Below are 25,906 nucleotides of genomic sequence, written 5' to 3'. Positions count from 1 at the left end.
AACAAAAAAAAAATACAAATGAGTGGGTCACATTAGTGATAGATGCTAGTGGATAAGATATTATGGATTTTTAGTGGTAAGTATCTGTACCTACTCGTATTAACATCAATTGGTATTATTGCTGTTAATAAAAATAAAATTAATTGTAATAAGAAACCGGCTTCAACTCACTTGTTTTAGTCGGTGTAAGCACGACTAGTTTGGAACTTGTTTGGAGAATTAAATCATGATAAATCATGATGTGGTCATGTCTGTGTGATAAATCATCCCGAAACGAAATGTGGGTTGGGCTCATGTCCAAGGAAAAAACTTAGAACGGGTTTGAAACTAGTCGGGCTTACACCAAAAAAACAAGTGTGTTGCAGGCTTTTTCTTATTAGGTACTGTGTACGAGTAGCCTCTGTACCAATGACAAAAGTTCAAAAAACAAGTAATTTAAAAAGTTTTCAAAAAACCCCCACTGCAGTTTGAACTGCATGTTTTGCAATCCGCACGTCTATAAAATCTGCCATTTTGATTTTTTAAGAATTCTATGGACCGACCATTAAAACGAACCCAATGACGTATCATTTATTATTATATTATTTATTTATCAAAATCGGTTGAGCCGTTGAGTAGTTACGATTGGGCATAGGAATACATACACGCAGATTAAACACATAAACCTCCTTTTTGGACTTCGCCACAAAACCTTCCGTCGGGTAGAAATAAGTACCTACCTGGTCCGTTTCCATCGACAACTGCAACTGAAAAAGAAAAATGAGGTTTTATCAGTTCCTTTCATTTTAATTACCACCATTGTATTTTCTTATAAATCCGACGCCAATCGCTCCGACTGCCAATGAGCCTTGAGCTTAAGTTAAACAAAATCAAGTTAATTGTTTTCACTGAACATTAGAGGACTATTTTGAAATGTTTTTTTTTAATTTTATAAGTAACTACTTAGTTGATACTTGAGTTTATAATTAAGTAGCTACTCATGCTAAATATTGATAATACAGCTGTAGAGTACCTCCATTTTCATTCTCCACGACGGTCACTAGAACAAAGAAATTATTATTTTAATTTGCATTAATTGCTTACTCCCTCTCTGATACCTCCAAGATACAGTGGTGAGCGTTATGGTCTTAATAGTGAGAGGTCCGGGGTTCGATTCCTGCCATCCTGCCAGGGAAAGGAATTTTATAATTTCTAAATTTTCTTTGGCCGGATATGGTGGAAGGCTTCGGCCGTGGCTAGTTACCACCCTACCGCCCGCCAAGCGAAACCAAAGGGGTATGGTTTTCAGGAAACTTCGATACCCTTTCCAGGTTTGACCACGAATGTTATCTTTGCCAGTAGGTTAGAGTTAGGCTAAGGTTTTTGTGCACCCAGAAATATATTTTCATCTCATATTTTAACTAATATTTAACAATTAACTCGAGCACCATTTTTTTTAAAATCCTATACCTAGCATAAACAGTACTTAAGTATTTCCGATTTTCATAAACTACAGAAACTATTGAGATAATAAAAGAACAGATATTATTATATTTACCGCCTTGTGGATAAGGACGAGCCGATACGATGGCGATAACTGCTATCAGAACAAGTAGGTACTGAAAAATAAAAAAAAGAGTACAAAACCTATAATAAACCTATTTCAGAATACCTATAACTCACATAGAAAGTGGACGTTATGTAGTTTTCGTAAACGAAATATGTTTTCGATTAACTCAAACACCAGATATCTGAGATCAAAGTGGCCAGTTCTCTAAAATGACAATTTCCGCAACTTTCTTCCGTTTTTTTAGGGTTCCGTACCCAAGGGGTCAAAAAACAGAGTCAATAGGGAATAATAATGTCATCTAATAAAAATGTCAATTGCTGTCTGTCTGTCTGTTTGAATTTACTGTTTTAAACAACAAATACTGAAAACAACGATTTATAAAATAGATTGTAAGCTGCGACAAGAATCATTTTTGGGGTTTATTGCAATGTTCTAGCTCGGAAAAGAAATAATATTAATTGAAACCCAAAATATGATGTTTATAATTATGTACGGAACCCTGAAAGAGCTAGGCCCGATTCGAAAAATTCTAATTCTTAATAAAATTTCGGTCTTAGATAGAGGATGTTTAGAACTTATAAGATCTTAGTGCAAAAAAATTTTTAAGAGACATACAGAAGGGCTGGTTCATTTTTTGCACAACGGATCAGCCTGGCTGTCCAGCGCGGAATTGCAGCCAGTATTCTTGGCACTATTCCACGCGAGCATGATTTGTATAGTAATTAAATAAGGCTAGCTTTAAGTTTTATTGTAATATTTTAATTAAAAAAAAAAGATACTGTACAGTGTACAATGTAACCTGTGTCTAGTTTTCAGTAGATAGGTATTATTTTTATAAAAGGCACAATATATACATACCGTTAATTTGGGCATATTTATTTAGTAAATTCACTCTTCCGTCTAGTTCAATGAACAAAAAAATCTAATTTAAATATGATTGACAACATTTAAGTTAAACTGACCTCTCTATAACTGATAACCCGAAATACAACAGATAGATAATTTTGAATATTTCACTGCTTAAGTTATAATTTTTGCTTTTCATACAATGTCTAATATTGAATGAATGAATACTAATATTATATAAATCTATCCATCCATACTAATATTATAAATGTGAAAGTGTGTCTGTCTTGCCAAAACCGAACTAAAAACTAAAAAAATTCACATTTGAAAATGTGCCATACAGCCGCCATATTGATTTTTTCAAAAAGTTATAGCTAGTCACTAGTGTGACACAGGATAATGTAAGGATTTTACGATACTCCATACATCCATACATCCATTATGGTGGAATAAAGAAACTCACATAGGTACATACATGAACCCTGAAAACAATACACTGCTTTTTTGGGGTGTAAATAGGTTCTCTATTTTTTATTTTTTAGTTTTTAAATTACAGCAGTAGGTATTTACTGGTAGTGTCTACTAAAGATTTATAAAAGTATCATTTTATTGTAAGCCTATATTTTGTCGCTACCGTTTACAACTTTACATATTTATAAGATTTGTGGTTTTTCGACGAACTACTTAATAGTGATAAAAACTACGTAAACATATTTTTAGAGGTCTATGATTTTTAGTTTATAATTCTACGAAAAATCGTGCATATGAATTATTTCGCTTAGATTTTCTCTGCTGGCAGCTGCTAGAGCGATATCAGAAGGCGATAGACAGAATTTAGGTAGGTAGGTAGATTAACCAAAGTACAGCGATATCCTGGAGGCATGTGTTAGTTACTTTTATTATAGAAATTCAAGAGTCTCACCAAAATTTCAAAAACATATAGGTACCTACTTATTCATATTTACTTATCCACGCGGACGAAGTTTTTATTTTATAAATAAATCGTAAGGTCATCAAAACTCAAGGTTTATTCATATAAAATAGGTAAATTTTGTTGACAAGTTTCCTACTTGCAAATCAGATTTATTTGTATTTCCCACATCTGTGTCCAGACGAGACTGGGTAAGTACTCGTATATTACAAGAACAATTAGAGGTAATTCTCTGTAATAAAGTCTACTTGACCATGCAACAGGTTCTCATGATCTGGATGCGATCGACGTCACCTCACGAATACGACTCGGCTGCGACATCCTTATCATATTATCACACACTAAACTGACTCATAGTTCCGTGTATTCCGTGTACAATGTACAATTGTACAGATTTTTTGCAATGTGACATTGTACCTAAGGCAAAGATTTTTTTGCAATTATGCATTGTAAGGTCTACATCTTCTCCGGAGTTGTGGCGAAACGTGCGTCGAGTGGTTTTAGGATTTGTGTTGTGCTCCGTGGTGGTGGTACGTATTGCTTGCTTGGTGGCTGGCTTTTCCTGCATGTTTAGCAATGGGAGGGCGGGGGGTGCATATCGCATGCTGCATGTTACACGTACAGATTTGTCTAGTTTAGCGGATTACAGCAAATTAAGCTTTTTGTTCCTTGTATATCATGGACTTCCGCAAAGCAACGCCTGTTTCTATACAACATAACTCTCTTGAACTGTGATACTGCGGAGTACGAAATAGTATAAAGCGAAATCGTCAAAAAACCGGGATAGGACATGTTGCCACTTCACAGTCGATATATTGAATACTAGAGGATGCCCGCGACTTCGTCCGCGTGGATTTAGGTTTTTAAAGAAACTGTTTGATTTTCCGGGATATAAAGTTGCCTATATCAATTACAGGGGCGCAAGTTACCTCGGTGCCAAACATACAAATCGGTTAAGCGGATGGGTCTTTAAGAATCCCGTGGGAACGCTTTGATTTTCTGGGATAAAAAGTAGCCAATGTCCGTCCCCGGGATATAAGCTGACCCTGTACCAAATTTCGTTAGAATCGGTTAAACTGTTGGGCCGTGAAAAGGTAGCAGACAGACATACAGATAGAGACAGACACACATTTGCATTTACAATATTAGTATGAACAGTATGGTTAGAGAACACCAAATCATTAATGTAGTATATTATTATAATCAGCCTTAATTTTATTATACACGTAGGCCTTTTTAATCTATAATGTGTAATTTAGAAGTCGAGTCTCGTCCATGTCTCGTCACTAGGATGTTTTGTTTTGTTTGTAATTTGGTAATTTGTATCATGGGGAAGTAAAATATATCTAGTTAACATTCATTAAACAACGTAAAACGTAATGGACCAAGAGCCAACGAGAGCCAGACCTTCGTTATTTTATATTATGTAGTTTATGATCGCGACTTCGTCCGTGTGAACTAACACAGGTTTCAAACCCCTTAAGTTAAATTTTCAAAATCCTATCTTGACGGATGTTTAGGAATAGCTATATGTATATATCTATGTGCATGCCAAATTTCAGCCCGATCAGTCCAGTAGCTCGAGCTTGAGCGTTGATAGATCAGTCAGTCAGTCAGTCGGCTTTTCTTTTCATATATACAGTAAAAGCTGAAAGATATCTACTCTATGTATTGTCTCCAACTGTCACAGGGAGGAATGATCAGCGACTATGAAGTATGGATCATCAATCTTAGCCAAAGTATAAAGTCCATTTTTTATTCTTCTTTTACTGATTTCTAGTACCTACTAGTTGAATGTTGATGTCTGTTGTGGTTTTCTCTCTAATCAATATGTTTCACCCCTATCTCGAGCTCACATCAACTGACTAATTCTGCCTTTTTGTCTCTGTCCATGCGTTTCTTGAGGCAAAGATCATGCTCATACACATGCTCTTTTGAAACATTAAAACCTTCAAATATTAACACTTTAATAATTGACTGATTCTAAACACACAAACACACACATTTAGCAAATCATGACATATATAAATAAATCATGACACATATAAATACATTTCCACAGGTCAAACACATAACCACATAAAACAACGATTTATGAAAATTTGTAAGCTGTGGCCAAAACAAACGAACATTTTTTAGGGTTTTCTTTCACGGTTTATTGCGATGTCTTAGCTCGGAAAGGAAACAATTTATTCCATATACCCAAAATATGAAGTTCATAATTATGTACGGAACCGTAAAAGAGCGAGGCCCGACTCACACTTGACGCTTGTGATGCAGACAGAGAAAAAGAAAATAAGAGATTTCAAAACCTGAGCCCAGACATAGACATGCTACCTACCTACTTACTCCGTGGTCGACGCAGGAATTTTTTTCTCCGTAATAACTAATTGGTATAAAAACAGCAATGTGCCCAAATTAGCATGCATCGATTTTGTTCGGGCTCTTAAATATTAACAGGGCTCTCTCCGTCACTCGCTTCATACAATCGTAGTTCCAATTTCATTTGAATATTAAGCAACCAAAGTCCATGTCCAATTTTGCAGACATATTCTAGAAACTAATATCTGTGACTGTGGTGTTTTAGATTTTTCTAAAAATATGTAGTTTTAAAATTACAGGGGCTCAAAGATTTGTATGTAAATTTTTAAGACCGCGTAACTTTGAAATTGAATATTTTAACAGAAATCTGGAAAAACACAAACATAGATATTAGTTTCTAGAATATGTCTGCATTTCATGGACTTTGGTTGCTTAATATTTAAATGAAATCGGAACTACGTTTGTATGAAGCGAGTGACGGAGAGACCCATCTTAACTGGCGATATTATTATTGTACACAAACCTGTTGTTTGACGCAATCATAATACACAGAATCAAAATACAAAATACATAACATAACCTACCTAGGTAGGCATGTAGCTAAATAATAGATACCTACGTCAATATGCAAAATATCATTATTATTAATTGCTTATTGGATACAAATATCACTATTCATATTATTAATAAATGCGAAAGCGTGTTTATTATTTTATTTATTTGTTGGTTTGTCCTTCAATCACCCGCAGGCACTACGGATATTATTAAAGAAGACTTAAAGAATGACACAGCCAATTTTTTAAGCGAATCAAAGAGTTCCCGCGGGATTTTGGGAAATGTAAATCAACGGATGAAGTCACGGGCATCATGTATAATGTATATGTATCTACAAAGTGTATAGTTCACTCTGTAGGTAGGTATACTTAATATTACAATAATATTTTTTATTGTTATTATAATATTTGGTACTTCCATCGCGCTGCAACAGTATCTGCATCAGGAATCTCGTAAAAATACACAAGGCCTACATGCGTGTATATGTTGATATATACTTATATAGGTAACCCTTTCAGAAACAGCCACTCACTAGTTTTTAGGGTTCCGTTCCCAGAGGGTAAAAACGGAGCCCTATTAATGTCACTCTGCTATCTGTCTGTCTGTCCGTCCGTCTGTCCACGTGTCATAGGTCTCTAGCTCGTAGATTAATGAGTTACAAATCTGAAATTTTGATATTTAGTGTAGAACGTTGACCCAAAAACAATTAATATTGAATTAGAATTTTAATTAAAAAAAATTTCAGGGGAACTTGCATATATGAAAAAGGAGCCAAAAACTAAAAAAAAATTCTTATCCTAGCATGCGGGATAACACTGTTTAGAGCTCATTGAGTAGAGTACGAATATAATATTTTTTATTTATTTTATAAAACAAGGAAATGGGGGGCCGCCAAAGTTGTCAGTTTCAGAACATTTTTGGTGATGTCTCAAAATGAATGAATGTCTGAAAGCTCAAAAACTGAACTAGTTAGGAATATTAAATTTCAGTATATTATGTACCATATACCTACTGTTTTTAAACGACAACTACTGACTACAAGGATTTATAAAATAATTTGTAAGTTGTGACCAAAACAAACAACGGTTTATTGCAATGTTCTAACTCGGAAAAGAATTAATATTTCTTACACCCAAAATATAACGTTCATAATTAAATTATGTATGGAACCCTCAATGAGCGAGGCCCGACTCGCACTTAACCAGATTTTCAAGTACCTACAACAATATGCGAGGCTATCGTTATAAAAAAAATTACTTCCAATATTTTTTTTATATTCTTGGAGTCATCTAAAGTCCCTACACAACTTTTTAAGAACTCACTCAGATCGGTCTTGAAGACAGTTTGAACACTCACCGTATCAATCTAGTTTACGGAACCGTTCATAGGTAGGTATAGTGTTTCCTCCTGACTACATAATATATAAAAGATTGTTGAACGATATAATACGCAGTATTAGCACAACATAGGAACAAGAAACTTGAAACGTAAGTAAGCATCTTTTGCATAAACTGGTTGCGATTAATGGCCAAAATTAATAATAAAATTCTCTAATCTGTCGATAAGTAACTTTTTTATTTATTTCAATACCAAGTTACACTTGGTTCCTTCGTGCTCGTACAAATGCTAATTCTTCAGTAATCTTAGGTCAGTTATCTCAGGTCTAACTCTAAACATAAAAGTTGCTAACTTCAGTATAGCGAAGTCTACCTATGCTAAAACTGATGAAACTTAACTCCTTTAAAAAGATTCAATCACAACGATACATAAACGTCATTCTTATTTAGTGCCAAGGGTGTTGAATTTTAAAAATTGTAATGGTTTTTTAACCCCCGACCCAAAAAGAGGGGTGTTATAAGTTTGACGTGTGTATCTGTGTATCTGTGTATCTGTGTATCTGTGTATCTGTGTATCTGTGTATCTGTGTATCTGTGTATCTGTGTATCTGTCTGTGGCCTCGTAGCGCCTAAACGAATGAACCGATTTTAATTTAGTTTTTTTTGTTTGAAAGGTGGCTTGATCGAGAGTGTTCTTAGCTATAATCCAAGAAAATCGGTTCAGCCGTTTGGAAGTTATCAGCTCTTTTCTGGTTTTCTTATTACTTTTATCCCAGGACCACCAGAGGTTACGTATTTTCTGACACAGGAAATATGTACGATTGAGTAGTGTTAGTAAGTACTAAGAAAGCATGCCTAGCCTACGTGCTAGCTTGCTTAGACGGCCAATTTTCAGTTATCTGATAATCAAGGTACATAAAACCATTACTTACCTCACGTAAATTCTCCAAACTGTTTTTTACGTATATTTTAGGCAACATCCTTAAAAATATGTCGCCAATACTCCCAGACACTTCCCGCGTCGGCCGTATTGCTTTGCAGACGCTTTAAAGCTCCCAACATAAGTAATTACTTAACTGCACGTAAATTCTGATGCTCCATTTTTATATATGTCCACCAGACAACTATTTTAAAACCTTTTACAAGAAGACAGACCGATCCAGAGAACCAATCATCCCCTAAATTCAATTTTAATGCCTCTGTGGGTTTGAGCGCGAGGGCATCATTATCTACGCGCATGAGACTGAGTAAGACATATATTAGGATATATATTGACTTCTCTCTCACTCTCTTATAGTTTACTTATGTCAATTAATTATTAATATTAAAAAAAATCAGCTAAAAATTAAAAAAAAATGGAGAATTTACGTGAGGTAAGTAATGTTTTTATGTACCTAGATTACCTGATACCTGAAAATTGGCCGTCTAAGCTAGCAGGTCCGTAGGCATGCGTTCTTTGTACATACTAACACTACTCAATCGTCCACATTTCGTTCGTCAGAAAATACGTGACGGCTGGTGGCCCTGGGATCTTTCACTATTGTAACAGAGGTTCATAATATTATGTCAATTGGCAAATGTCAAGCCGTCAAGATGGACGTTGCCTAGATACATAATTATTTATTTGAAAATAATGTTTTGGAAAACTCCGATACTTTGGATCGTAGGCGCGGAGTTTCTAATTTATAAAATATTATAATCACAGTTAAAGCGAGAAAACATCAATTCAATTATAATATCCAACAGTCAACCAAAGGCCACGAACAATCAACCCAAACCCAAACCATAGTCAAACAATTTTTAGGGTTCAGTAGGTATCTGTAGAAAAAAAAGATGTAGTCGCGTAGGTGTGCATGGCACCATTAAATATCGTAGGAGGCGATGACCCTCCGCGCGGCTGAGGTTCCCGCATCGTAGTCGCTTTGTCGCGCAGGTTTGGATGATGCATTAGGCGCACCTTCTTTATATTTTATCTGCTTGAACTCAGCTTATTTACTTTGACAAAATACGTTTAAAATTCATCATCATCAGGATCAACCCATCGCCGGCTCACTATTGAGCACAAGTCTCCTCTCAGAATGAGAAGCTACCACACTGGCCAAGCACGTATTAGCACACCTCGCGCACCTTTGAGGGAGCATTATGGCCAACTCTTAAGCATGCAGGTTTCCTGACGGTGTTTTCCTTCACCACTTCATTGTCTGTCTGTGTGTCATCTTTCAAGAGAATCAAAACTTATAAATTGGGTACTTCCCGTTTACGTAGAATCATGAAAGGCAGGTAGCAATATCTTATAGCTCAAGCACTCTACTCCTGTGGCCCAAGTAAAGTGAAATCCGACAACTGAATTGTCATTACATAAAAAAAAAACTTGTACGGAACTCTTCATGTGTGAGGCAGACTCGCACTTGACCGGTTTTTGAAAGTTATGTCAAATAAAATTTTGACATGCAATAACAAACAAAATGAAATACAAGCCACTTTATTCCTTATTTCATCGGATGAAAGTCGATTTCAATTTAATCGTAGGTATATCTTGAAAAGCGAACTATTTACGACTACGTAAAATGGGTACATTTTTAAAGCAACGACATGTTAGAAACAGATATTTCGTTTTGGTCGTGTTAAACTATGTGAGTCATTCAGATAATTCTTGATTTAGTGAAGTTCGGTCAAAAATATTTCATGGAACATATAATTAACATAACATTGATGTTACTTTTGAAGAGATATTAGCTGCCTTATTGGATTTATATTATTATAGAAATTGGGTTTTAGAATGGCACAAATAAACGGTAATTTATGAATAAAAGTTTAAAAAGCGTGAAATAAAAATTAAATTAAAAATTTAAAAAACCCCCGACACATAAACCTCTAAAAAGTAAAAAAATAATAGGTAAGTATGTATGGGCCCTTTAAGAATAGTATAAATAGTAAAGTTTTTATCCAAGCGTTCGTTGCGTCGGGGGACCGCTAAAGACTATTCTTTCTACAACAGATGACTTTCATAGTTTACGATAGGTAGCGGTCCCCTGGCGCAACGAGCGCTTGGATAAAAACTTTACTATTTATACTATTCTTAAAGGGCCCATACATACTTACCTATTATTTTTTTACTTTTTAGAGGTTTATGTGTCGGGGGTTTTTTAAATTTTTAATTTAATTATTGACAAATAATGTTTCTTTCTGACTAAAATTAATTACCGTAATTAAAGGGCGAATACAGGAAAGTTTATAGTTTTAAATGTGCAATCCTATTTTGTCTCACTTTAATTTAACAAAGTTATTGAAGATTGGAGCCGGAAAGTCCTTGAGTGGAGACCGCGTTTAAGCAAGCGTAGTATGGGACGCCCTCCAGCACGATGGACCGACGATATAAAGTGGCTGGCGGGAAGTGGCTGGATGAGGAAGGCTGAAGACCGGGTGTGGTGGCGCTCTTTAGGGAAGGCCCAACAGTGGATATCCACCGGCTGATGATGATGATGATTGAAGATTGTTTTGTTTTGTTGTGTTGTACTTGTGTTACGGAGGCGTTACGGAGACAGGTGGCGCTCATGGGCGCCCAACCTCCTGCGATGGATGGCATGAGAGCCCGCAGCGTCCTCTCTCATGCGCTTCAAGTCCTAGATTTTAGGGAAATAGGTTATAGTCATGGCAATAACAATTTTAATTAAAAAAAAATATATCCAAGTGCTTCTAAAATTTAAAAAAAAATAGTGAGCAGGCGAGTAGGCGGGTTACCCGATGCCAAGTGATTACCGCCGCCCATGAACATTTGCAGCACCAGAGGAACCGCCGATGCGTTGTCGGCCTTTCAGGAATTGGTTGGTCCGCCCCTTGAATAAACCTATGCTGTTATCTAGTGGGAACAACGCCGACATTTTTGACAGTTGAAGCCTGAATTGAAGCTCATCTATACATATAATGAAATTGTAGAAAAGTGGTGTCTGTACAATGGAAATATATAAAAAAAAAGTAGCAGGGGTTGTTATTATATCGATGCCGAACCCGAAACTGTAATTAATTTTTTTTGTCTGTTTGTCTGTTTGTCTGTTTGTCTGTTTGTCTGTTTGTCTGTGTGTTTGTGCACGCTAATCTCAGAAACGGCTTATTAGATTTAGATACGGTTTTCACTAATATATTGTAGTAAGCTTCACTTAGCATTTAGTGTTTATTTCATGTCAATCGGTTCATAAATAAAAAAGTTATGTCAATTTAAAGAATCACGCGCGCCTGAGCGTCCGTGGCTATAATATAAAGCGCGGTCACTATTCCACGCGAACGAAGTCGCGGGCACAGCTAGTACATAATAAATACCGCCAGCATCGGTCTCATTATTATTAATTTTTATAATACTTATGCATTTTAAATACAATCTATCAAAACAGGTCTTTAGAATTTTTTTATAATTTTAAACTATTTTAACCTATGTCCTAATTCTCATTTTCTAAACATTTTCACCGCTTGTTTCACCGTTGTTGTATAAGAAATCTGTCACGTTTAAAATAAACGCGCGGTTTAACGCTTACTTACCTACTTAATTTTCTGGTAAGTCTTAAGATGTAAGTACTAAATAATCACACTAATATTATAAATGTGAAAGTTTGTATGTGTGTGTGTGTGTGTGTGTGTGTGTGTGTGTGTGTGTGTGTGTGTGTGTATGTTTGTTACTCCTTCACGCAAAAACTACTGGACGGATTTAGCTGAAATTTGGAATGGAGACAAATAATAGCACATAGGCTACTTTTTATCCCGGAAAATCAAAGAGTTCCCACGGGATTTCAAAAAACTTAAATCCACGCGGACGAAGTCGCGGGCATCATCTAGTATGTTAATATAAGAAAAAATTAACTTTTTTGTTTTTCTTATTAGGATGAAGATTATTGTAGTCCTGGCGTCTTTGGTAGCAGCGGCGTTGGCCATTCCTGCTGACACCTACGATCCTAAATACGACAGCTTCAATGCTGCGGAAATGGCGTCAAATCCACGTCTGCTTCGGAACTTCGGCAAATGCTTCCTCGGGCAGGCGCCATGCACCGCCGAAGGAAACGCTTTCAATAGTAATGACAAGTTTTATTTTTGACAAATTTATATCTGTTTTTTTTCTGAATTTTGTAAACAACATGTTCGATAACGTAAAATTAAAGATACTTACTACTTAAACACCGGCCAAGTGCGAGTCAGAGTCGCGCATCGAGGGTTCCGTACTTGGGTATTTTTTCCAACATTTTGCACGATAAATCAAAAGTTATAAGGCATGAAAATAAATAAAAATCTGTTTTAGAATGTACAGGTAAAAAGCCCCTTCATATGATATCCCATTTGGTATAGTTATCTTACTTTGAAAATTGAAAATACTTATTTGTTCATGTTTTTTTTTTTGATGTAACCACAAATTCACGGTTTACGGATTTTTCCTTTACTTGTGCTATAAGACTTAGAATATAAGAATGTCGATCGAAAATACCTTTTAAAATAGTTTATCCTATCCGTGCGATGTCGGTGCATGCCATCTCATTACCTATTACTATTAATATCGTACTTATTGTGTTTCAGTAATAATTCCCGAAGCGCTTCATACCAATTGTGGAAAGTGCACGCGCAAACAACGTGAGCTAGTGCGCATCATAGTACGCGCTTTCCAGAAAGATGTTCCTGATATATGGGAACAGCTCGCGAAGAAGCATGACCCCAACGGCCAGTACAAGGAATCGTTCAATAATTTCCTTAACGCCAAGGACTAATTTTTACCAAAGACCACCATATTTTCTGCCACCACGAAGACAGTGACAGTGACAGTGCAAGTTTTCAGGTTAATAAACAACTCTGGAGTTACATTAATCAACACATAATTAAATTAAATTGAATTAAGTTGCGTTGGTTAACCTGCTTTGTAAGTTACGTGGTAAAATTCGGTGGTGTTTGGTAATTCTTGCCAAAGACCACAGAATTTCTCTTACTTTTCAATAGGACCTTCATAGGTCCAACAAACAATTCGGGATTTAGAAAGATACACGCCAACCCACAAGTCACGTTGGTTTGGCTACTTGATAAGCTAATCACGTGAAAAATTTCGGTGGTGTTTGGTGATTGTTGTCAAAGGCCACCGCATTTCACCGTAACACTTATAGTGGAGTCAATGAGGCCTTTTCGAAGTACTGACATATTATTATCTACTAATACAACTAATAAAAAATTGGTACAGGTCAGTGACTTTGGAAAACAAATACTTCGCTGATAAAATTACCTGTAACTTTTGATAATGTTTGTCTTTTCTTACCTATGATTATGTTAATTTATGAAATCTAGAGAACTCTGAAAAATGTCTGTGATATACAATAATTTTATTCCAGTCCGTATTAATTTTGTACTTTTTAAGCCGAAATTCAAAAGAGTGGACTTATGAAATAAAACATTTTATTTGTATAGGTATATATCTTTTATTTTTGTTGTATAGTCGGGCGAGTTTCCATCCTTGTGTCGTTGACATTCCATCTACACGCACGAAACGTTTTGCGTCTTCATTCCTCATACGCATGGCTAAGGTTTTGAATACTCTTCCGCGATCTGTGTTTCCTACCAATTACAATCCGGGTATCGTTAAAAAAAGAGTAAATAGGCACCTTCTAGGTAAACGTGTCCCATCTTAGACCACATCATCACTTTCGATCAGGTGTGATTGTGGTCAGCTTAAATGTAACTAAATGCTATTTTTAACCGACTTCCAAAAAAGGAGGAGGTTCTCAATTCGTCGGGATCTTTTTTTTTTTTTTTTTTTTTTTTTTTTTTTTTTTATTTTTTATGTATGTTCCCCGATTACTCAAAGACCCCTGGACCGATTTGGATTTTTTTTTTTGTTTGAAAGGGTATACTGTGCAGGTGGTCCCATATAAATTTGGTGAAGATTTGATGAATATCTTCGGAGATGGAGAACAGAACTCCTCAATGGATAAGAGCAAATTGCTCGCGATCACTGTAATAGCTTAGTAAACAGTAGGGTTTTAACTGGGCATAGCATATTATAGTACAGTGGGGCCACTAAAAATTGTAAAATAAAAAATTTTCAAAAGAAAAATAAAACCGACTTCAAAAACCAAAAATACTAAAAAGTAGAAAATAATTTTTGTTTAGCTACACATGTAATGTACCTAGGTATGAAGTCGGGCGAGCTTCACTCTTGGATTTCTAATTTTGTTTTATAATATGCTCGCTCGACTATGAAGTCGAGCGAGCATATTATACCTATATAACCTAGGTACATTACATGTGTAGCTAAACAAAAATTATTTTCTACTTTTTAGTATTTTTGGTTTTTGAAGTCGGTTTTATTTTTATACTAAGAAAATTGTTAGATTTAACAAACCATAATAGAAAAAATGGTTCAATTTGATATCACAACAACAATTGACCTACAACAAGGAACTCATTACAACAAATACGCTAGTAGCAAATAGTCTAGATTTATACCATAGTCACCAAATAGATATGAACGTCTAATGACCCTTTTCAAATAGCCAACAACACCTACCTACTCACGTCTTACGAGAATGCAGTTAAGAGTAAACCATTTTAAGAGGATTCATGACCCCTGAGCCATTTTTGAGAAATTTTGACCCATTATATTTCGTTTATTGTTAGTTAGTTAAGTTAATTATTATTTATTACACCTATCTAAAGATGGCCAACGATCTCAGTGAGTTAGGGCACGTTAGGGTCATGAAAACTTTGACAATACATACAATTTTTTGTCAACACAAACCCTAATTTTTTATGAGTTACAGTGTATTTCCATTTGAAGTTTCTTAGCATTGAAAAGATTTAATGGCCATATTTTAAATACTATAATTATAAGTAACCACGTGCGAGGAGCTGATTTATCGCTGTTACCATAAAACAGTAACTGCAGATGTGTAGGTACCTATTATCCTCACATAGCAGAATAAGGGTCCCGTAATGTATGTAAACGTACAAGTAAAATAGATGCATGCATTACGAAATTCGACGTTTACAAGTACAACTGACAATGAAATTATATCGTGTAACTAATTTCGTGCCACTAATTTCGTAATGTAAATACCGCTTTAGACTTATTGAATCTCCCGTGGGATCGCTTTGATTTTCCGAGAACAAAATAGTAGCCTGGGATTCAAGCTATAAATATTATCTGTACCTTCGTCAAAAACTGTTGAACGGATGGGCCATGAAAAGCTATTAGACAGACAACCAGACAAACTTTCGTACTAATAATTATAATGTGGTATTCACACAGATTAGTATGGATCATACCCACTCGTATTTGCATTTTAGCGCTTCTTCGAAATAAGAGCAAAAAATATAAATAGGTACCTATTACTGATATTAAATGTTGGATAGATTAGTAGGTATTTATATCTAAATATTGCGGAGGTGAACAGAATTTCAAATAGAATATTATTTGGCAGAGATAATATATTACATCCTGGAGACGGGCATAGTATAGGTAGGTAGGTACTTACAACTAATTTTCTGGAAAATCCAAAAAATTCCACGAGATTTTTTATGCCCGCGACTTCATTCGCGTTGACTTCATGAATTTCAAACCCCTATTCTACCCCCTTAGGGGTTGAATTTTTAAAAATCCTTTCTAAGCAGATGTCTATGTCATATCTATCTGCATACCTTTCAGTAGTTTGAGCTGTGCGTTGAATTTAAATTCATCATGATTAATCCATGTCCCCCCCCCCCCACTACTGAGTACGGGTCTCCTCTCGGAATGAGAAGGGTTTTGGCCATAGTCTGCCACGCTGACCCAATGCGGATTGGCAGACTTCACACACCTTTGAGAACATGAAGAACTCTCAGGCACGCAGGTTCCTCACGATGTTTTCCTTCACCGTTAAAGCAAGTGATACTTAATTGCCTGGAACGCACATAACTGAAAAGTTAGTGGTGCGTGTCCGGGATCGAACCCCCGACCTCCGATTAGGAGGCGGACGTTCTAACCACTAGGCTATCACAGCTTATAGCTAATATTTAGATTAGATTTGATATTCACTCATAATAATTTACATTGATGCAAGTAATATCGTCGAAATTCAAGGTCTACTACCTACTCATAATAAGTAATACATTTTGGGAAGTTTCCTAGAGGCAAAAAATATAAGATTTACGTATTTGTATGTTTTTTACTTCTGTGTTCAGAGATACTATATTATAAAAGCAATTATTAGAGGTAATTAGCTGTAACAGAGGTTACTTGACCATGCAACTGGTTCTCATAATGTTAATCAGATTGTCAATAATCTTGATGCGATCGACGTCCACCTCACGACTACGGCTCTGCGACAACAAGCAACGTGGCACATAGCAATTTAAATAATAATCCATACTAATATTATAAATGCGAAAGTGTGTCTGTCTGTCTGTCTGTCTGCTACGTTTTCACGGCCCAACCGCTGAACCGATTTTAATGAAATTTGGTACAGACTTGGGGTATATCCGGGGGAAGGACATAGGCTACTTTTTATCCCGGAAAATCAAAGAGTTCCTATAGGATTTTAAAAAAACGAAACGGAAGCGGGCGAAGCCGCGGGCATCCTCTAGTATTATATGCAGTATGCTACTAGATGATGCCTGTGGATCTGCGTGGATTTAGGTTTTAAATTCAAGGAAACTCTTCGATTTTACGATATCGATATCGAATATCGATATTCGTTTTCGGGCTACAAGCCGTCTCTCTGCCAAATAAATGATGCCCGGTAAGTAGGCATTTCGTCTAAGTTTTAGAGTTTTATATAATTTCCATGGGAACTGTTTGATTTTCCCACAAACAGTAGGTAGCCTATGTCCGTCCTCGGGATGCTAGCTATATCTGTTTCGAATGTCATGAAATTGATTTAAACTTTCACATAGGTATTTCTTCTAAGTTTTATACTACAAGGGTAAATTAAAATTTTATAACAGCCCCGACAAGTGAAGGTTACAGTAATTAGAAAAGAGCTGATACTTTCAAACTGATTTTCTTCGATAATAGCTAAGAACACTCTCGATCAAGCCACCTTTCAAACAAAAAAAACTGAATTAAAATCGGTTCATTTGTTTAGGAGCTACGATGCCACAGACAGATACATAGATATACAGATACACACGTCAAACTTATAACACCCCTCTTTTTGGGTCAGGGGTTAAAATAAACCACCAAATATTAAATGTCGAGTATAAGTATAGGTATGTAATGTCGTGTTACGTATATCAAATCTGTATTGTCTTATCGGTTAGTGTAAAAATTAGACGTCAAGTCTCATCACTCGGATATTTTGTTCTGTTTCTATCGTGCGGAAGTAAAATAGAGTCAAGGAACATAAGCTCTTCTTACGCGCTTTTCCGTACAAACGTATTACGCCTATTATTCTTAATTCTTTGTTGCTCTAGATCTATAACCATATATCGATTTATCTCTCTATTATCTATGCCTTAAAATTTACGCGCTTTTCCGTACAAACGTATTACGCCGATTATTCTTAATTCTTTGTTGCTCTAGATCTATAACCATATATCGATTTATCTCTCTATTATCTATGCCTTAAAATTTACGCGCTTTTCCGTACAAACGTATTACGCCGATTATTCTTAATTCTTTGTTGCTCTAGATCTATAACCATATATCGATTTATCTCTCTATTATCTATGCCTTAAAATTTACAAAAGAAAAATAAAACCGACTTCAAAAACCACATAAACTAAGTCGGTTTTATTTTTCTTTTGAAATTTTTTATTTCACAATTTTTAGTGGCCTCACTGTTATGTACTATAATATGCCCAGTTATAAAACCCTATTGTTTACTAATAATCCCTGATCGCGAGCAATTTGCTCTTATGCATTGAGGAGTTCTGCTCTCCATCTCCGAAGATATTCATCAGATCTTCACCAAATTTATATGAGACCACCTGCACAGTATACCCTTTCAAACTGGAGTCTTTGAGTAATCGGGGAACATACATTAAAAAAAAAAGATTCCGATGAATTGAGAACCTCCTCCTTTTTTGAAATCGGTTAAAAACAATTAATATAGTAAAATTGTATTCATTTTAAAAGTTATGGCCCTTGAAAAATGTACATTTTAGGGTGAATTTTGAGGCTACTTCGTGCGTCAATAAACTATATAAAAAGTATAAAAATAATTTAAAAATTAACTACACCATGTCACGTTTTACTTCATAGTAATTTCTAATGTCTTTAGTGTGTGTAATAAAAGTGTTTTTTTTTTGCTAAAAATAGGCGTAAGTCCAAACGTCTGTTAGCAGTAATTATCACTTTACCGTTTTTGACAAAAATTTTTTGAATCTCAAGCAAAATTCATTCACGCCTGTCTCGTGGTGAAGTGTAAGAGACACAAATAACGTTGTTTCTGTCATATTATGTGGAAACAGCACTACTTTTCCTAGGTTCCACGCGCTAATATAAGTATATATTTTATAAATATAGCTACTAACACTTTATGAATGTAACTTTGTAATTTAATTTAATTTACCCTTACTTTAATTAAAGTACTTATTAGTAATATGTGGTTAACGTAGTGCATAACACGTAAGTTTTACTTCATTATTCTACTATATTATTTATAATCACTGCGTGCTACTGTTTGTTAATCCAAATAAATAAAATAAATAAATAATACTAGCTGATGCCCGCGACTTCGTTCGCGTGGATGTAGTTTTTTAAAAATCCCTTAAGAACTCTTTCATTTTCCGGGATAAAAAGTAGCCTTTGTGCTAATCCAGAGTATAATCTATCTCCATTCTAAATTTCAGCCCAATCCGTCCAGTAGCTTTTGCGTGAAGGAGTAACAAACATACACACACACACACACACACACACACACACACACACACACACACACACACACACAAACTTTCGCCTTTATAATATTAGTGTGATAATGAGTTATATCGCTTCGATGAAGCGGGCTCTTCATTTTGAACTTTAGATAGAACGTGTTTAAGTACTATGATATTTTTCATTTTTCGTAATATTTGTTTCGACCTAGGTCAGTGGATGTGAGTCATTCTTGACGAAAATTGTCGAATAAAAAACTACAAGCGTAGGTAGGTACGTAATTAGCCGCAGGTAGATAATATATTATGTATGCTTATTTTAGAATTTTTGGCCGTTTGGAAATCCCCTTCAAGAACATATTTTTTGTATCGTTCAAATATTACAAAACAAAATTGGAGTTTGGACAAAGGTAAAAACGCGGATTGCAACTTAAATAGGTAGGTGTAGTTTCTGTATTGCTTATAAAACCTATATGTACATTAAACTTATAAATTATTTATAATATACAAAAATATAAATTATTATGCTTGTAACTTCTAAACTTCTACGTGGATTTAAATGCAATTTTTTAACAAAAACCGGTCAAGTGCGAGTCGGACTCGCATACTGAGGGTTCCGTACTCGGGTATTTTTTCCAACATTTTGATTAAAAATAAATAAATATCTGTTTTAGAATGTACAGGTAAAGCCCTTTCATAATATGATACCCCACTTTTGTATAGTTATGTTACTTTGAAAATTGAAACACATTTTTTTTTTAAATGATTCAGATTGATTCTTGAAACACATTTTTTTTAAATGATTCAGATTGATTCTTGTACTTGTGCTATAAGACCTACCTACCTACCAAATTTCATGATTCTAGGTCAACGGGAAGTACCCTATAGGTTTCTTGACAGACACGACGGACAGACAGACAACAAAGTGATCCTATAAGGGTTCCGTTTTTCCTTTTGAGGTACGGAACCCTAAAAATTAAAACACAAGAAATTATTATTGAATGTAAATGTGACCCCGCTTCTACACTAAGTAAATTTAGTTATTCTTAGCTTTATAACTTAGCTAAACTATTGCATCAAACACCAGTCACACTCATGGGCTAAGAACCAGCGTCAATTTTTGATCTTTTTCTGCACCATTGTGTATTGCATTCGATGATGGTAGCCATTTGGAAATTCGCTATCTTGGTTTTTTATTGTTTTATAGCGGCAATAAAAATAAACATCCTGTGAAAATTGTAACTATCTACCTATTACGGTTCACGAGATACAGCCCGCTGATAGACAGCCAGACGGATAGCTGAGGCTTAGAAATAAGGTTCCGTAGGCACCCTCCGCGTACGGAACCCTAAAAATGATCATCAGTACCAACACCACTCTTTATGACACCCGAAAGGCGACCTCCCTGCGCAGTGATAAGCACTGTGGTCTTTTTAGTGGGCGATCCCGGGTTGGATTCCCGGCAGGGGTTTAGAATTTTATACTTAACTAGAGGATACCCACGACTTCGTCCGCGTGGATTTAGGTTTTTAAAGATCCCGTGGGAACTGTTTGGTTTTCCGGGAAAAAGTTGTCTATATCAATAACATGGACGCAAGCTACCTCGGTACCAAATTTCATACAAATCGGTTAAACTGTTGGGCCGTGAAAAGGTAGCAGACAGACAGACAGACAGTCAGACAGACAGGTACACTTTCGTATTTATAATATTAGTATGGATTTGTCTAGTCTGGTATGGTGGGATGCTATGGCCGTGGCTAGTTACCACCCTACCGGCAAAGCCGTCCTGCTAATCGATTTAGCGTTCCGGTACGATGCCGTGTAGAACCAAAGGGGTTTGGGTATGAAAAAAAACTGCCATACTCCTTCCAGATTAGCCCGCTTCCATCTAAGACTGCATCATCACTTACCACCAGGGCTAACGTGTAACTAAATAAAAAAAGGCACTCAGCCGTGTTTACACTTATTGCATTAATTTGCGGTTCTATTCATTCATTATGGATGCGTTTTCCTCCCTGTAAAAACATATAAAAGATTGTTGCACGATTTTACGTGCAGTATTAGCACAACCTAGGAACAAGAAACTTGAAACGTAAGTCTGAATTTATAATTAATAATAATAATAATAATAATTTATTTATTTAACAACAAATTTTTACAAGGTTTACAAAGCAGGTGTATTCATAAACTTGAAAAGTTTTTTTTATTAAAAATTGATGATATTTAATAATGTTCAAATAGTAATTAATTAACAATTCTATAATATTAACTTAAATCTAAATTTAAACTAAAAAAGAACATTAAATTAAACACTAAATCAAATTAAATTAAAGCTAAAACCTCACCGGGACCACCGCAGCGAGGCATTGTACCCAAGATGCTGGCAGGATACCTCTTTGGATGGCCAAACTAATTTTTTGCCCATACCATTTTTGCCCATACATGTCAGATAGCTGCCAGCTCTCGGGTCCCCGGTTGACTCGATAACATTTTTCGAAATTTCCTCAAAATAAAACTGGCCAAGTGTGAGTCAGACTCGCGCGCCGAGGGTTCCGTACTCGGGTATTTTTTCGACATTTTGCACGATAAATCAAAAACTGCCATGCATAAAAATAAATAAAAATAAATAAATTCTAAATATATAGCTAGATTTTAATAGGGTTTCTACTGTAATTTAGAACACGAGTAAAGTTTATCTTTTATGACTAGTATAGCTTATAGCCCACGATTTCGTCCGCATGGACTACATAAATTTCAAACCCTTTGCCCCATTTAGGGGGTGATTTTTCAAAAATACTTGCTTAGCTTACTATAATAATTATTCTCGCACTCAACCAGTTTGATATTGATGTTTCTTGATGTACATTGTATAGAGTTTGGCTCGGGGACGCATCTAAAGTTTTCTGTTCTTATTATTAGGATGAAGACTATTGTAGTTCTGGCAACATTGGTGGCAGCAGCGATGGCCATTCCTGCTGACACCTACAACCCCGACTACGACCACTTCAATGCTCAGGAGATAGCAGATAATCCACGTCTGCTGCGCAACTTCGGCAAATGCATCATCGATGATGGACCTTGTACCCGAGAAGGAACCGATATGAAAAGTAATGACAGGTTTTATCCTTCATAAGTAATTTCTTCATAAGTAACTAGTTTTTTATAAACAAGATGATGCCCGCAGCTTCGCCCGCGTGAATCGGTCAGATCCCTTGCAGCATCAGGATTGAGGAGTTGGAAACCAAATTTTTTATGGAACAATGTCGCAACGTTCCTCTATGGATTAAAAAAAATATGCAAATCGGTTCAGAAATCTCGGATATATCGCTGTAGACAGGTAGATTATGGTCGAACCGTTCTCATTCTGAGAGGAGACCCGCTCTCAGTAATGGGTCAACGATGGGTTGAAGATGACTATAGCTTAGGTCGCCAAAGACGCAAATAGTTGGACGATATAAGAGGGTGGACAGGGCTTACTTAGTCGATCGAAGTTAAAAGAGGCGGCTTTAAATAGAGAAGTTTTATGGATGATGATCGCCAAAGTTCGTTTCGAAGAAGGCACGCGATGGTGGTGATGATGATAACAGCTTATTCACATGATATTTGTATTGTGTTCCAGAAGTGATTCCCGAAGCGCTTGAAACCAATTGTGTAAAATGCACGCCCAAACAACGTGAACTGGTGCGCATAATTGTACGCGCTTTCCAGAAAGAATTGCCCGAGCTATGGTCAGAGATTACGAAGAAGCACGACCCCAATGGCCAGTACAAGGAATCCTTGAATGAGTTCCTCAATGCCGACGACTAATTCTTACCAAAGACCATCATAACACTTTCAATGAGACCTTTCAAACACTGTGTGTAAGTTTTCAAGTTTGATACCAAGAAACAACTCTAAAGTTACGGAAACAACGCACAAGTTGCGTAAGTTTACTTGAAAAGGACTTTGAATAAAATTACATACTCTTCGTTAATAAAACTTGCTGCAACTTTATGTGCTTTTTTACTCAACTATGTTATACTTGATTCTCATCGATCCAACTTCACATTGGCGTCTGGCAGATTCTAAGGACTCAAGTAGACTCAGCCTTGTGGCAGCGTGGTTAGATACGTCCAGTAAAACGCCACTCACATTTATGTTACATTTATATTCACAAGATCACACTTCACACTAATATTATAAAGGCGAAAGTTTGTATGTGTGTGTGTGTGTGTGTGTGTGTGTGTGTGTGTGTGTGTATGTTTGTTACTCCTTCACGCAAAAACTACTGGACGGATTTGGCTGAAATTTAGAATGGAGATAGATAATATCCTGGATTAGCACATAGGCTACTTTTTATCCTGGAAAATCAAAGAATTCCCACGGGATTTCAAAAAACCTGATTCCACGCGGGCGAAGTCGCGGGCATCGGCTAGTATTTTATAATAAGTATACTGTATTTAGACCAATGGTTCGACCAGACGAGGTATATCGCCTCGTTCTGGTGTGGAATATAACAAGACTTCTGGAGCACAGTGGTCGATGAGGGTCTCGGGGAGAATGAGTTTCTCGGAGGTCCACGAGAGCTGCAGGATTTTCAACTCGTTCCAAATTACATTTGTTTGTTCCAACTGGCAGCTGTGTAGAAGTTTTCTTAATAACTGTCTGCCAGCCAACCAACGTCATTGGGAGTAGAGGTTGCATGCCTCTACAGCTTCACTCTTCGAGGTTATCAAGTTTGCATACAAGTGTGCAATTGCAGCTTACTTATAAATGCATCCGTATAGAATCTTCTTTATTGAAACTCATATACAGGCTATTATTAGAACGCTAGCAACAAGTGTAAATTAAAAATTTATAACACCCCCGACAAGTGAAGGTTACAGTAACTAGAAAAGACCGAAAAGACCTGATAACTTTCAAACGGCTGAACCGATTTTCTTGGACTATTCCGCGCCTACGATCCAAAGTATCTGGGTTTTCCAAAACATCATTTTCAATGTTTTCAAATAAATAATTATGTATCAAGGCAACGTCCATCTTGACAGCTTGACATTTGTCAATTGACATAATATTATGAACCTAACGGTTATGTAACCTTCTTTTCTACAAGAAAACTAGAAAAGAGCTGATAACTCTTAAACGGCTGCACCAATTTTTTTGGATTATAGCTAAGAACACTCTCGATCAAGCCACCTTTCAAACAAAAAAAAGTAAATTAAAATCGGTTTATTCGTTTAGGCGCTACGATGCCACAGATAGATACACAGATACACAGATACACAGACACACAGATACACAGATACACAGATACACAGATACACACGTCAAACTTATAACACCCCTCTTTTTGGGTCGGGGGTTAAAAACGAAGACAAGTGATAGTACCGATGATTACTGATAAGGGACAAATGGTGGATTGACAGACTTCACACACTTTTAAGGACATTTTTTTTATAATTCAGATACAAGCTAGCCCATTACTGCAATATCGCCTGGTGGTAATTGATGATACAGCGGCTCAAATAAAATAAAATGTACTTAATTATTTAATATCAACATACAGATAATTAGGTACTTATAAAATAAACAAATCTAAATGAATATTAAAAAAATGTTCAAATAAAAACTAAAATGAATCTAACGAGACCATGCAGTATTGTATCCTAGATGCTGGCAGCATTATCCCATTTAGATGGCCAAACTAATTCTTTCCCCAAGGTAGCCGCCAGCTCTCGGGTCCCCGGTTGACTCGATGACCCTTTTCGAAATTTCCTCAAAAAGAGCTCGAGCCCCCAAGCCCAAAGGCCCCAAGGTCTCCACGCCAATAGGCACAAATATGAAGTACTTAATAATTTTTAATAGCAATTGTTTAGGTGCTATTATTGCTACAGGCATTCCACTTGGATTCCAGCATACCATGCCTAAAATCTCAGTGACTACCAGCTATTCTAAAAATGTAATACATACGAGTGAGTTTATTAACCCCCGACCCAAAAAGAGGGGTGTTATAAGTTTGACGTGTGTATCTGTGTATCTGTTGTGTGTCTGTGTATCTGTGTATCTGTGTATCTGTCTGTGGCATCGTAGCGCCTATACGAATGAACCGATTTTAATTTACTTTTTTTTGTTTGAAAGGTAGCTTGATCGAGAGTGTTCTTAGCTATAATCCAAAAAAATTGGTGCAGCCGTTTAACAGTTATCAGCTCTTTTCTAGTTTTCTTGTAGAAAAGAAGGTTACATAACCGTTAGGTTCATAATATTATGTCAATTGACGAATGTCAAGCTGTCAAGATGGACATTGCCTAAATACATAATTATTCATTTGAAAACATTGAAAATGATGTTTTGGAAAACCCAGATACTTTGGATCGTAGGCGCGGAATAGTCCAAGAAAATCGGTTCAGCCGTTTGAAAGTAATCAGGTCTTTTCGGTCTTTTCTAGTTACTGTAACCTTCACTTGTCGGGGGTGTTATAAATTTTTAATTTACACTTGTAAGACAGTAAATTATTTTGACAACCTACTTGGCGACGTACTGAGTCTGTCTTGTAACTGGGCGGTCTCTCGGTTG

General features: G+C 36.1%; 2 protein-coding genes and 2 long non-coding RNA genes across 4 annotated transcripts; 2 read left to right on the top strand and 2 right to left on the bottom strand.

Moving 5' to 3' along the window:
• Positions 1–719: 719 nt before the first annotated feature.
• On the bottom strand, positions 720–2,500 carry LOC123875423. The gene is made up of 4 exons (XR_006798137.1): positions 2,408–2,500; positions 1,538–1,598; positions 1,013–1,039; positions 720–746 (listed from the first exon to the last, which is right to left on the bottom strand). It is a non-coding gene; the product is annotated as an uncharacterized LOC123875423 (long non-coding RNA).
• A 5,141-nt stretch (positions 2,501–7,641) lies between these two features.
• LOC123875631 (allergen Tha p 1-like) lies at positions 7,642–13,970 on the top strand. Its single transcript, XM_045921566.1, has 3 exons — positions 7,642–7,690; positions 12,413–12,600; positions 13,097–13,970. The coding sequence occupies exons 2-3, from the start codon at positions 12,414–12,416 to the stop codon at positions 13,282–13,284; spliced, it is 375 nt and encodes a 124-aa protein (XP_045777522.1). The 5' UTR covers positions 7,642–7,690; position 12,413; the 3' UTR covers positions 13,285–13,970.
• A 2,140-nt stretch (positions 13,971–16,110) lies between these two features.
• On the bottom strand, positions 16,111–25,403 carry LOC123875639. The gene is made up of 2 exons (XR_006798186.1): positions 24,771–25,403; positions 16,111–16,163 (listed from the first exon to the last, which is right to left on the bottom strand). It is a non-coding gene; the product is annotated as an uncharacterized LOC123875639 (long non-coding RNA).
• LOC123875629 (allergen Tha p 1-like) lies at positions 21,343–23,347 on the top strand. The gene is made up of 3 exons (XM_045921563.1): positions 21,343–21,446; positions 22,274–22,461; positions 22,974–23,347. The coding sequence occupies exons 2-3, from the start codon at positions 22,275–22,277 to the stop codon at positions 23,159–23,161; spliced, it is 375 nt and encodes a 124-aa protein (XP_045777519.1). The 5' UTR covers positions 21,343–21,446; position 22,274; the 3' UTR covers positions 23,162–23,347.
• Positions 25,404–25,906: the final 503 nt, after the last annotated feature.

This window comes from Maniola jurtina, chromosome 20 (assembly GCF_905333055.1).
Source record: "Maniola jurtina chromosome 20, ilManJurt1.1, whole genome shotgun sequence".
Classification (NCBI taxonomy): domain Eukaryota; kingdom Metazoa; phylum Arthropoda; class Insecta; order Lepidoptera; family Nymphalidae; genus Maniola; species Maniola jurtina.
This window is presented reverse-complemented; position numbering and strand designations above follow the sequence as displayed.

Bases quoted from the DNA above. Each gene is read 5' to 3' on its own strand.
- LOC123875631 (XM_045921566.1), top strand. From the start codon at position 12,414: ATGAAGATTATTGTAGTCCTGGCGTCTTTGGTAGCAGCGGCGTTGGCC. The intron at 12,601-13,096 runs GTAATGACAAGT...ATTGTGTTTCAG, and splicing joins CGAAGGAAACGCTTTCAATA to TAATAATTCCCGAAGCGCTT.
- LOC123875629 (XM_045921563.1), top strand. From the start codon at position 22,275: ATGAAGACTATTGTAGTTCTGGCAACATTGGTGGCAGCAGCGATGGCC. The intron at 22,462-22,973 runs GTAATGACAGGT...ATTGTGTTCCAG, and splicing joins AGAAGGAACCGATATGAAAA to AAGTGATTCCCGAAGCGCTT.